Here is a 13,251-nt window from a genome sequence, read left to right as displayed (position 1 = left end):
TCTGAAAAAGTCTAGTTTATTTTTGTTTTAGAAAGATACTTCTGTGGGTATAGAATTCTAGTTTGACAGTTTTTTTTTTTCCTTTACTACTTTAAAGATGTTACTCCACTGATTTCTGGCAAGAAATCTTATTTTTAATCACTGGTTTTACATAATTTGAGAGCAATGTATTTCTTTATTTGTATTGCTTTAGTATTTTAAGAGTAAATCACAATTTATGTTCTTATTCTCTTACTGGCCATTTGGGTTGTTTCAAGTATTTAGCTAATATGAATCATGCTGCTATGAACTTTCTGGTACACATCTTTAGGTGCCTTTATGCATACATTTATTTGTAGTGGAGTTGCTGGGCCATGGAAGAGGCATATGGACCAGCTTTAGTAGATACTGACACATGGTTTTTCAAAGTGATGGTACCGTTTTACAGCCCCATCAACGACGTGTGAAAGCCCTAGTTGCTCCATGTCCTCATTGACATTTGATATTAATCTAGTCCCTTTCATTTTGGTCATTCTGGTGATGTGTAGTGATATTTACTTAGGATTATAATTTGTGTTTTGTTGATCACTAATGAATCTGAGCACCTTTTCATGTATACATAGGAATATACCTTCCATTGTTTATGGGTACATAAAAACCTATGTGAGAATGCTAAATACCCAATTTTGGCAGTTTCTACTTCTAAGGACAGAGAAGGGGAGGAATATGTTGGACAGGAGGGTTCACAGAGGGCCTCAACTTACAGTATTATTGCTAAACCAGAAGTGGATACAGGAATATCTAAAATGTTTCATTTCTTCACAAAATTTAATTTTTGTAAAATATGCATAATATAATATTTGCCATTCAAACCATTTTTAACTGTACTGTTCGTGACATTTAGTACTTTTACATTGTTATAGAACCATTACCATCACTCAAAAAATTTTTGAGAGGTCAGTTTAAATGCTTAATTCAGCATCACATAGTTTTTATAAACATTATCAGAGAGTAAAATTTTACAGTGTATTTCTAATACAAGTGTAAATTCACATCCAGAAAACAAAAATTTGGCTATTCAAAGTTTGAACAAGCTTCCAAGGGTAGGATTTTTCTTGTCAAGTTGTTAGGAGTTTATAATGTAAAGAGCTTTCTGTCTGAAGGTACATTAATGTCAAACTTCAAAGTGATGAGTCACATTAATTCAACAGTTACCTCTTGCATATTTCTATATGTATAGCACTATTTTGCATTATGATACGGGTAAGTCATAAATAATTAAAATAAATGGTTCTTAGTTGCTTTTGCCATAATCATTTTATGATATAGCAGTAATGTTTTTCAAAGTCATCTGTTTAAATGTTCACAAACATTACCTGTACTTTTGTTTTCATCTTCAGATTATGACTGTACCTAATGACCCGTATACTTTTCTCTCTTGTGGTGAAGATGGAACTGTTAGGTGGTTTGATACACGCATCAAAACTAGCTGCACAAAAGAAGATTGCAAAGATGTAAGAATCAAGTTTTTGTACAAATGATGAAAAAATTAAGATTATACTTAAAATTGAGTAGTAAGTTAACTCTGTTATGAGCTTATGGATAAATTAAGAATTTTTTATTTTATAAAATTTTCAATAAGTATATTTTTATAATCAAAAAAAATCTTAATTAAAATGTTAATAGTGAAGTTAAGGAACTTATACTTAAATTGTACAGTTCAAATATATTTATAAAAATTTATATAATTGTTCAGTATATACCATAGCATTATAAAAACCTGAAGTATTTATCAGTATATTCCATTTATTTATGGAGGCAATTTTGGCTTACCAATAGCAGTGATAAAAGCATGTAGAAGTGTAGTGTCTCTTTTTATTTTTACCCTGTCCTTTAAACCAAGATTTATTTATATGCTATCTTTTGTTTTAGACAGTTAGATACCATTTAATCAACATGTTCATTCAGATTTAGCTCACTTCTCTAAAGATAGAGCTTCACTATCAATTTTGTATTTTTTAAAATAGTATTTTAAACTTGAAAAAGACCTGAGAAATCAGTCAGTGTAAGGCCCCAGACAACTAAACCCTAAATGTTATTTAGAGACAGTAGCTTTTGTCTCAGATCATTTTAGAGTAGTAAATGAAGTAAGCAAGTATTGCTAAATATATTTTTACTGATAGTTACAAAAAAAAAAGTTACTAGTAATCAGGTTGAGTGTTGGCTAATTAAACCAGTTACTATTGTTAACATGCTTTAGGTGGAGAAAAGATTATTTTATACATTGAAACAGAGAAGAAAAAAAATAGAAATAAAAAAATTTTGTCAGTTTTTATATTGTATACATGTATACACATACACAATTAGGAACGTTGAACTGAAGGCAGAAATAAGTTTAAAGTAGCAGGTTGTTTATTAGGGGCATTTGGTTTACCTGTTTCTTAGTAAATAATAGGTCCTAAAATTTGTTATGTCAAAATCTTTTAAGCAGTAGTTTCGTATACAATGTAGTTGGATTTAATTTTGCTTTTATAATCAAAAACTCTGTAAAACTAAAGAATAAAGCAAAGCTAATAAGTGAAATATTGTTAAATTTTTTCTCAATAAAACTTTTGATTTCTTTATATGTAAAAAGGAATAGAGAGAGTATAAAGAAAATTGGTAACTAGGGTAATTCTTAAATCCTAAAAATTTAGAATTATGAGCAGTATTTGGTGAATAAATTCTATGTAATAGGAATAATGTTCTGAGGCCCATAATTAAATACATAAAACTTAGCATAAATGTAACTTACAAACTCAGCTATTCTGAGAAGAGTGAGGAGTTAGAGTTGTAGACAAAACAGTATAGAATTAACAGTACCTTAAAGCTATATCTTTGGGGTGATAACTCTTATATTTTCTAATGCTTGTATAGAGATAAGTAGTGACATTATAGTGAAGCCTGTCTTTGACATGGCTTCAATTTTATATGTATGTATGTACTTTGTTTTTGAACAGGCAAGGAGGCAGATTTTATAAGTTAAAAATATAAAATTTTAATATCAGGTTATGATATTTTTGTTATATTTTAATAGCAATAATTAAAATTAAAATATCATGAGTACCGTATAAAATGATTATACTTATGATAGAAAAAGGTTGATTATACCTCCATGTTTACTGTCCAGTGGATCAATGATTGCAGGCATTTCTAATGACATTAATGACTTAATGACATATTACATAGGTAATGTATGAGTTTTTTAATATTTCTAAAGATGATCATTTTATTCCTGAGTATGAGAATATTTATGAGGCATTTTGGTTTTTTTCCTCCCTCATTGTCATACTGACTGAATTAGGATTTCTGAAAAAGATTTTCTTGTTCTAATTGAAGGGAAAATGTTTTAAATAGACTATTATCTGTTGTAAAGCTTATGTAACTGGTATTTTTTTATCTTTTGTAGGATATTTTAATTAACTGCCGACGTGCTGCCACATCTGTAGCTATTTGTCCACCAATACCATATTATCTTGCTGTTGGTTGTTCTGATAGCTCAGTACGAATATATGATCGGCGAATGCTGGGTACAAGAGCTACAGGTAAAAAGACATATATTGGAGAAAATATGAGATCCTATCAGTTCAAAGGATAAATCTTTTTTTATATATAAATTTATTTATTTTTGGCTGCATTGGGTCTTCATTGCTACGTGCAGGCTTTCTCTAGTTGCGGTGAGCGGGGTCTACTCTTCATTGTGGTGCGTGGGCTTCTCATTGCGGTGGCTCCTCTTGTTGCGGAGCACAGGCTCTAGGTGTGCGGGCTTCAGTAGTTGTGACTTTCGGGCTCTAGAGCGCAGGCTCAGTAGTTGTGGCGCACGGGCTTAGTTGCTCTGCGGCACGTGGGATCTTCCCAGACCAGGGCTCGAACCCATGTCCCCTGCATTGGCAGGCGGATTCTTAACCACTGCACTACCAGGGAAGTCCCCAAAGGATAAATCTTTATGATGTATTGCAATTTAAAAATTTCATTAGTTTCACGTAAAATTTAGTAAATAGAATGTATTTAAATACTATGGATTATTATAAAAAATAGCATTTCACCAAATTTTTATGACCCATCAGTGTGATACTTTTGCAGTTTATCACTTTAAAAAGTTGTAACACTTGATATATTAATTTCCTGGGTCTATCATAACAAATTACTCTAAACTGGATGGCTTAAAAATAACAGAAATTTATTCTCTCACATTTCTGGAGGCTAAATGTCTAAAATCAAGATGTTGCAGGGTGGTTTTCTGCTGGAGGCTCTCATGGAGAATCTATTGCCTGCTTCTCTCCTAGATTCTGGAGGTTGCTGACAATCCTTAGCATCCCTTGGCTTTTAAATGTATCAGTCCAATCTCTGCTTCCATATTTACATGCTATTCTCTCCTGTATCTGTGTATCTGTGCCTGCATTTCCCTCTTCTTATAAGAAAACTAGTTACATTGTATTTAAGGGCCACCATAATCCAGTATGACCTCATCTTGATAATTACATCTACAAAGACCCTATTTCTAAATGAGGTCACGTTCTGTGTTTCTTGGTGGACATGAATTTTCAGGGGACACTCTTCAGCTCACAACACTTGGCTTTCCTAATTTCTCTTTGCCATCTTTTCAATCAAGGGGATAATAGTAAGCGTGATGGAGAGAAAAGTTAGGAAAGAACAGTGACTTGGGTGTGTATTAATATATAACATATTTATGCCTACTTAGTAGCCTAGCTAAAGTACTGTAAATGATGCTGCAGTACTGAATTTGATTTTGCCTTAAACTCCTATTTGTTCCTCATCTGCTTTGGGATCAAAGCACTTCTGAGATATTCACCTCAAAGCTAACTTCCATTAGCATTTTCTGTCAAGGAAGGTCAAGATTGCACATTCTTTCTCTCTCTCTCTCTGTCTCTCTGTCTCTCTGTCTCTCTCACACACACACACACACACACACACACACCCCAAATATACATACATATGTACACATTTATATATATATTCACATATTTTATGGCTTCAAAAATAAAAGTTGACTTGGGCCAGAAATTAACAGTGTTGATCTCAATGTCAGTTTATGTCCAGTGAAAATGGACCTAGATTACTGAAATGGGAAAACCAGATGGGATCTTTTTTCTTTTCTTGAACTGTGATTGAGGAGTCTTGTCTATTTGGACATGCATGTTTAGGGGGAACAGTAGTAATATATGGAACTGTAGGCTCAGTTATCATTTCTCAACAGACGGGACATGATTGAAATTTTGGGCAGGGCAGGATAATACAGCTTTGTGGGATTCTTAGAATTTAGCATTCCTGGGTCTGCAGAGCACAAAGTGCCAGTCGTACCTCTCCCTGTCGTATTGCATTACGTTGACGACCACCAAAATGAATTAAAATTAGAGTGGTATTCCCACTCTGTTATCTTATAAGAGGAGAATTTCATGGCAATCAAAGATCTTTTACTGACATAAAGTAAAAGGTAAATCATATTAAAAAGGTACTGTACTGTTTTATCTAGCATGCTAGTAAATATCAGCTTTCCGATTTATATTATAAAATTATATTATCTTAATGTGGGGAATTTTTAAGAGATGATTTAGTGTGACTGTAATCACAATATAAAATTGATTAAATAACTCATATTTCCAATAAAACATTGATGTAATCTGGAATTCTAGAAAATCATGAATTCTTTTTGGAAGATATGTAACTTTTATACTATCTTCATTTTTATTTTGTTACAAAATTTGACTGATGATTAAAGAGTCTTTTCCAGAAATAGAATATGATAGCTTGGATTTATCTTGCTACGTTAAATCACATGTCTCATAATTCAGATTAAGAGTTTTTCAAGTGTTTTTCTTGAAAAATATTCTGAATTTTAAACAGTTCCTTTTTTCTTATTTAGGGAATTATGCAGGTCGAGGAACTACTGGAATGGTTGCCCGTTTTATCCCTTCCCATCTTAATAACAAGTCCTGCAGGGTGACATCTCTGTGTTACAGTGAAGATGGTCAAGAGATTCTTGTTAGTTACTCTTCAGATTACATATATCTTTTTGACCCAAAAGATGATACAGCACGAGAACTTAAAACTCCTTCTGCAGAAGAGAGAAGAGAAGAGGTAAATTTACTCAAAACCATGTTCTTTATTGAATTCAGAAAACATTAACTCACTAACCCCTGGAGCATTAATTCAGTAACTCCTAGGGCCTGAAGGGCTTCAAAAAATAGAGTTAATTTTCATGGTATTTACAGTCTAAGGAGCAAAGACGTGAAAATACGCATGAAAGAATAGGAGTAATAAATAAGGATAAGGTGCTAGGCGAAAGTATTTTTAAAGAGAAAATATTTAATAGCAAAATGTTTTTCCAAGTTTATGGATGCACAGCAGGAGGCAAGAAAGATGAACAGTTCTGACAGTTGCAGAAGAGGCAATTAAAATAATAAATAAATGTGATGTATAAACTTCCAAGAGACTAAATGTTTATATTCATGCAACAATGTTTACTATTCATATGTTGATAGCAGTCCTTCCTGTCTTCCCCTGATTCTGCCTCTTTCACAGTTATGCATTAGTGACATGTAATATTATCTCTAGGTACATTTTGTAAAACAATGACCCATATGAGTGAGTGAGAAAAAGGTAAGTTAAAGTGTCTGAACATACACACACAACACAACACATACACAGAATTGGGAGAGGAGGGGATTGCTGTCCTCATATAAATAGTGAATGGTAATAGGTAAAACTCCTATTGGTGCATGAATATAAACATTTAGTCTTTTAGAAGTTTATACATTACATTATATCTATATATCTATATCTGTAGATACCCTCTTTATCAATTTCTAGATATAAATATAGATATATATTATGTATTGGAAACTAGGTGAAAGAACTACTTTTCCTAAAATGACTCTAAAATACTAAATCATTTTTCTTACTTATGAAAAGCAATAACCAGAAATAGTATATCCTTGACAGTACACAGCAGTGGAAAAATGTTTGCTTTAACCTTGTTAAGGTTCTTTCCCCACGTTTTTCACTTTGGCTTTTTTATTTTACAATGTCCTATGGTTGTTTTCGTTTTTTTAATTTGGTTGCACCGGCTCTTAGTTGCACCTCCAGGTCTCCTTAATTGCAGCACGTGGGCTCCTTAGTTGTGGCTTGCGGACTCCTTAGTTGAGGCACACAGGCTCCTTAGTTGTGGCATGCGAACTCTTAGTTGCAGCATGCATGTAAGATCTAGTTGACCAGGGATCAAACCCGGGCCCCCTGCATTGGGAGTGCAGAGTCTTATCCACTGCACCACCAGGGAGGTCCCTACAGTGTCCTGTGTTTAATCACTCTATTCTTTGGATTATAAATGTCTTTTGAAATTAACCATTGCTTTTTATTAATTATCAGTGACTTTTAGGTATTGGTCCAACTCTTCTTAATGAATACATTTTAAAGATACTAGAGAACAATAACAATTTTGTAATTCCTATGAGATGCAAAACCAAATCCAGTTCTTATAGTTGCAGGTTGAGAGGGCTATAAAATTAGAAAAAAATCAAGATTACTTTATAAATGTGTTTTTGGGATTTTAAATTTGGCACTGTGTTTAAGTGAATTAGGAAATTGGTGAAGGAGAGGGTATGATGGATAATGAAACAATTTTTGAGTTTATTGGTCTGGTTGAAAATGTGAAATCTGCTCTGTCATTTTGTTGTTGCTATGTAATTTCCTCTTGAGATAATGCGCTTCAGTAAAGTTACAGTCATACTTTGTGACTGTTACAGAACGAAAGAGTTGGAAATGCAGAAACATTTTAAGTGAGCCAACTAGCTTTTATCCCATAGAATACTTAGCTTGAAGATGTTTATAAAATGAGTGAAAGAGGCTTAATTACGAACAGTTGGTTTTTTTGAACATGTTTTTCTCAGTATTCTTTGTTGAATTCACTAAATTAAGAAAAATAATTCTGAAAATGAATTAAAATTAAAAAATAAATTATGCTTATTGTAATAAATGAAATAATTCACAGGTCTATATAGAAAAAGAAATTAATAACCTGTCCTCCTCTTAATCTCACCATCTTTTCTTTCAGTGTTTTATGCTAAATCCTTGACAGTAATGTTCAGACAAACTCATCTCAGCTCACCAAATATTTTACCGGGTGGCTACTATACTACATACGCTACTAAACTTTAGAAAATCAAGAATGACTGTAACAAAGACATGATCTCTCATTCAGGAGTTTACAAATAAATAAATAAATTTATAAAGGAATAAAGTTTATAAATAAATGTGTGAAACTTAAAATAATAGAATTGTATGTAAGAATTATGTTCTATATAAGTAGACCAAAAGAAGGAATAATTGTTTTTGATTGGGAATGTAAGAAACACTTGAGCAGGGTTTTAAAGTATGAATAAAAGTTTAATATATGATTTTTTTCTTATGTTTTCATATTTTTATATTTTCTTAACTTGTAGGGGTCTCTTTTTATTTCCTATATTATTTCCTTTGTCCTCTAATAATTTGTCTTTCACCCCCCGCCCCTTTTTGTTTTGGCCACGCCTCTCGGCTTGCTGGCTCTTAGTTCCCCGATTGAACCCAGGCCCCTGGCAGTGAAAGCTCAGAGTCCTAACCACTGGACTGCCAGGGAATTTCTATTCCCCTTCTTTATTTAGCATATTCTTTTGTCTTATTCAAATTTTTTCCACTTCTCATTTTCCTTTATTTTGGTATTCCTTTTTCCTTTTTATTGTCTTTTCTTTCTTTTCGTTTTTCTCTCATATCTTTCTGACATTTCCCCCACCTACCTAGCACATTATTGGACTGCTTTGTTGAAGCCAATCTCTCATTTTCTCCTGGTCCCCATAATTTATCCCTAAAAGTATTGCATGTATCCCCTGCTTTTTGAATGTTTGCTTCTATATCACTTTGCTTTTACTAAAGACCTGCTTAGTACCTGCTTTCACTAACTAAAAAATCCAAAGAGGATTTTTGCTTTTACAGAAAAAAAGGTGAAAAGCGAAAATGGCATTTGGCCTTTGTTTGCAGTGTGCACCCTGAGCAGCAAGTGGCATCACCGAGCTCCTTCCCAGTGAACTATACTCGGCATCTCAGCATCTCAGCATCAAACTGCCATAGCATTGAATTGTGTCTTATCTCAGCGTCGAGCTGCCGTAGCTTTGAATTGTGTCTCTGTCTCAGCCTCAAGCTGTCGTAGCATTGAATTGTGTCTGTGAGCATCTGTGCTTTATCTCAATTTATTCTGTGCATCCATTAGCAAGATGTGTCCTAAGGTAATTGCTTCTTCATTTTACTCCATTTCGACTTATGAAAGTTTTCATAGGAACATTCTGCTTTCAGATAGTATGGGAAACCTGTATCCAAAATCTGTAGTACTGCTTCCCACTCTGCTATTAATACTCTAATCCGAGTTATCAGCATCTCTCCTCCTAGATTATTATGGTAGCTTTCTTACCAGGTCCCTGCTTTCATACCCACCCCCTCCAGTCCTTTAGTTAGCTACACGGTAGTCAAAGTAATCCTTTAAAACGTAAGTCAAATCATGCCACTGTTCTGATCCACACTCCAAATGGCTCCCCACCTCACTCAGAACAAAACTCAGGTCCTTACAGTGGCTTCAAGATCTTAGATCATCTGGTTCTTGTTACTTCTACTGCTCTCTCCTTTGTTTACTCTGCTCCACCTACATCTACTTACTTGTTTACTCAGACAGGCTAAGCTACCTTATGGCTTTTGCATTTATTTTGCCTGAAATGATCTCCTCTAGATATCTGGATTTCTTCTTCCTTTACTTCTTATAGGGCTTTTCCTATGTTCCCTTCTTTATTGTAACCCTTAATTATCTGGTACTACCTATCACCCTTTTCTATTGATACTTTATTTTTTTCTGTAACACTTTCCACTTTCTCTGTATATTTTACTTTTTAATTTCATGTATTCTGTAAACTCTGTGACATTGGGAATTTTTGTATGTTTTATAATATTGATCTTTCCCCAATACCTAGAGTAGTACCTGACACATGAAAGGTGCTAAAAAATTTTTTATTGAATGACTGATTGAATGAATGCTGTATGATTTTCAGGATTCTTGAGTAGGTTATTTCGCATATATCAAAAAATCAAACTTAGGACTGTTTTTAACTTGAAGGTCTTGTTCCATAAATAGTTGCTGAGATTATAACATCAGTTCTTTGCCTGTATAATATAAAAATTTCTCTCTTCTAACCATGGAACAGAGCTCTTAATTCTAAGTACAATTTATATACAGGGTGAGGCTCTCTCTTTCTGGAAATGATTATTTGTCTGAGATTTTAGATAACTGCCACACTAGGCATCCTCTAATCTAATGATTATTCTTTGTCACACTTGTGACTTCCTCTGCAGATTTTGTTATTCTCAGTTGCTTTCAACCATACTTACACATAACATGGAACTTGTGGGGTCTTTTTTTTTTTTTCTGTTTCCTTTGCTGAGGATGGAGACTTTTTTTTCCCATTCTCCTTGTTGCTTGGTATGGTTTCCAGGAGAAAATAGAAAATTTACAGCTAAGCTGTCACCAGATTTCTATTAAAACCTGCTTAATTGTGAAAGAAAAAAAAAATCAATGAATGTTATGTTAGAAAAAAATTAAAGGGAGTGACCCACAGGGTGGGAGAAAATGTTTGCAAATCATACATCTGGTTTATGATTTAGAATCCAGTATCCAGAATATGTTATATAAAGAACACTTACTACTCAACAATAAAAAGACAAGTATCCTAATTAAAAAATTGGTAAAGGATTTGAATAGACATTTCTCCAAAGAAGGTATACAAATGACCATTAAGCACATAAAGAGATGTTCAACATCACTAATCAAAACCACAGTGAGGCACCACTTCACACTTACTAGGTTGGTTAAAATAAAAAAGTCAATGACAATTGTTGATGAAAATGTGGAGAAATTGGAGCCCTCACACATTGCTGGTAGGAGTATAAAATGGTGCAGGTGCATTGTAAAACAGTTAGTCAGTTCCTCAAAAGTTAAATATAGAAGTTATCATATGATTTGGCAATTCCACTCCTAGATATATACCCAAGAAAATTGAAAACATGTCCCTGTAAAAACTTGTCCATATGTTCATAGCAGCATTAGTCACAGTAGCCAAAAAGTGGAAAGAACTCAATGTTCATCAACTGGTGAATAAATATACAAAATGTGGTATATTCAAAAAGTGGAATATTATTGAGCCATAAAAAGCAATGAAATACTGATATATGCTGCAACGTGGATGAACCTTGAAAAATATTAAGCTAAGTGAAAGAAGTCATACACAAAAGGCCACATATTATGTTATTACATTTATATGAAGTGTCCAGAATAAGCATATCCATAGAGACAGAAAGTAGATTAGTAGTTGCCAGGAGGTGAGTAGAGGGAGAAGTGGGCAATGATTGCTGATAGCTATAGGGTTTCTCTTTAAGGTGATGAAAATGTTCTGGATTAGTGTGATACAAGTAGTTGCATAGCTTTGTGAATATACACCTCTGATTTGTCTACTTTAAAAGGGTAAATATTATGGTATGTGAATTATATCTCAATAAAAAGATGTTAAAATGTAACGGTTAAAGGGAGTGATTAAGAGTGTCAGATGCCATAGACACCAAATAAAATAATCTCTGAAAGGTGCCATTTGAATTGGAAATTGAGTTTTAATCATTTTATCATTGATCAGTGAACTTAGTCGTTGATCATTCACTGGTGATATTGGTGAGAATGAATTCAGTGGAAAAATGGGAACATAAGATTGACTTCAGTGAATTGAGAGAGGAGTGGTAGATAAAAATAGAATGAATATAGACTTATTTTTAAAAATTGGGGTATAGTTGTTTTACAATGTTGTGTTAGTTTCTACTGTACAGTGAAGTAGAGTTCTGTGTGCTATAGAGCAGGTTCTCATTAGTTATCTACTTTATACATATTAGTGTATATATGTGAATCCCAGTCTCCCAGTTGATCCCCCCCACCCTGAATGTAGACTTTTTAAAAGAGGCTTGACAGTAAAGCTTCAGAAAGCATGAGAAAAGAGTGTAGCTGGATAGAAATATGAAATTGAGGTGTTCTGTTTATTAAAAATGATAAGAACCTTTAGCATATTGTGAGGAAGAACCAAGAGAGAAGAGATGAATGTAGATATAGAGAGAATAATTGTTCAAGGAATGGAATAAAAAGCACAGATAGAGATTAAGCTTAAACAAAACAAGTGATCCATGTCCTGAGAAAGACTGCAAGGAATTAAGAAGTAGATATAGGTAAGTTGTAGAATGCAGCTGCGGAAATTTATGTCATTTCTATAGAACTGACTTTATTTTCTCTGAAGTAGGAGGAAAAGTTAATAGTTGAGAATGAGAGCAACAAGGTAGAGTAGAGACACTGAGGTGAGTAATGCAGGGTTGGAATAGGTAGGGGGGGAGAACCAGAGAGCAAATTGTCAATAATAATAATAAAATAATGATTACTTCTATTGCCAGTTAGGTATTTAGGTGCTTTACCTAGACTATATTTATCATGATAATAGAAAACTTAGGCTCAATGTAGTTAGATAACTTTCCTCTTGTCAGTTGGAAAGTGATACAGGTAGGATTAGATATCACATTTACATGATTTTAAAGTTGCATTCAAACTTTAGGCTGAAGATAATAAGTACAGGCTGTCAACATCAGTGGATATTTATGGCTATCTTTCATAGTTTGATTAGCATCTCAATAAAGGAAGTAAGAAGATGGAAAGAATCTATTAGACTTACAGTGTGCTTTAAGAATTGAGCAAGAGAGTTCTCTCCTCATCTTTTAGTTGCGACAGCCTCCAGTTAAGCGTTTGAGACTTCGTGGTGATTGGTCAGATACTGGACCCCGAGCAAGGCCTGAAAGTGAACGAGAAAGAGATGGTAACTATACTTTGGTCAGCTTTTAAAAAATATGGTATTTAAAAATTAATATTTTAACTTGTTTCCATTTTTTTCACTATTATAAGTGATGCTGTAACAAACATCTTCATACATATCTTACCATACTTGTGCAAGTGTATCTTAGGATAAATTCCTAAAAGTAGAATGTGTGGGTCACTGGATAATTACATTTTAATTTTGATAGTTATCAAATTACCCTCTGAAAAGTATGCACTGTTTTGAATTCCCACTGAAAGTGTAAGAATGTCTTTTGCCACAAAAACATTGGGTATTATCAAACATA

General features: G+C 33.4%; 1 protein-coding gene across 7 annotated transcripts in view; it reads left to right on the top strand.

The window, feature by feature from the left end:
* Positions 1 to 13,251, top strand: part of DCAF6 (DDB1 and CUL4 associated factor 6) — a 172,070-nt gene that overhangs the window by 75,438 nt on the left and 83,381 nt on the right. For all 7 annotated transcript variants that reach the window (XR_003794316.1, XM_029227509.1, XM_029227507.1 and 4 more), the window contains exons 5-8: positions 1,380 to 1,493; positions 3,428 to 3,563; positions 5,903 to 6,117; positions 12,854 to 12,947. Coding sequence is in view for 6 of the 7 variants with exons in the window: in XM_029227509.1 (XP_029083342.1) it covers positions 1,380 to 1,493; positions 3,428 to 3,563; positions 5,903 to 6,117; positions 12,854 to 12,947 (559 nt within the window). In the remaining variant the exon portion in view is untranslated. The remainder of the gene's footprint in view (positions 1 to 1,379; positions 1,494 to 3,427; positions 3,564 to 5,902; positions 6,118 to 12,853; positions 12,948 to 13,251) is intronic.

Source organism: Monodon monoceros, unplaced genomic scaffold, assembly GCF_005190385.1.
Source record: "Monodon monoceros isolate NGI ecotype Baffin Bay Population unplaced genomic scaffold, NGI_Narwhal_1 Super_Scaffold_18, whole genome shotgun sequence".
NCBI lineage: Eukaryota > Metazoa > Chordata > Mammalia > Artiodactyla > Monodontidae > Monodon > Monodon monoceros.
The sequence above is the reverse complement of the archived record's forward strand: the minus strand, read 5'-3'. Positions and strand labels throughout refer to the sequence as shown.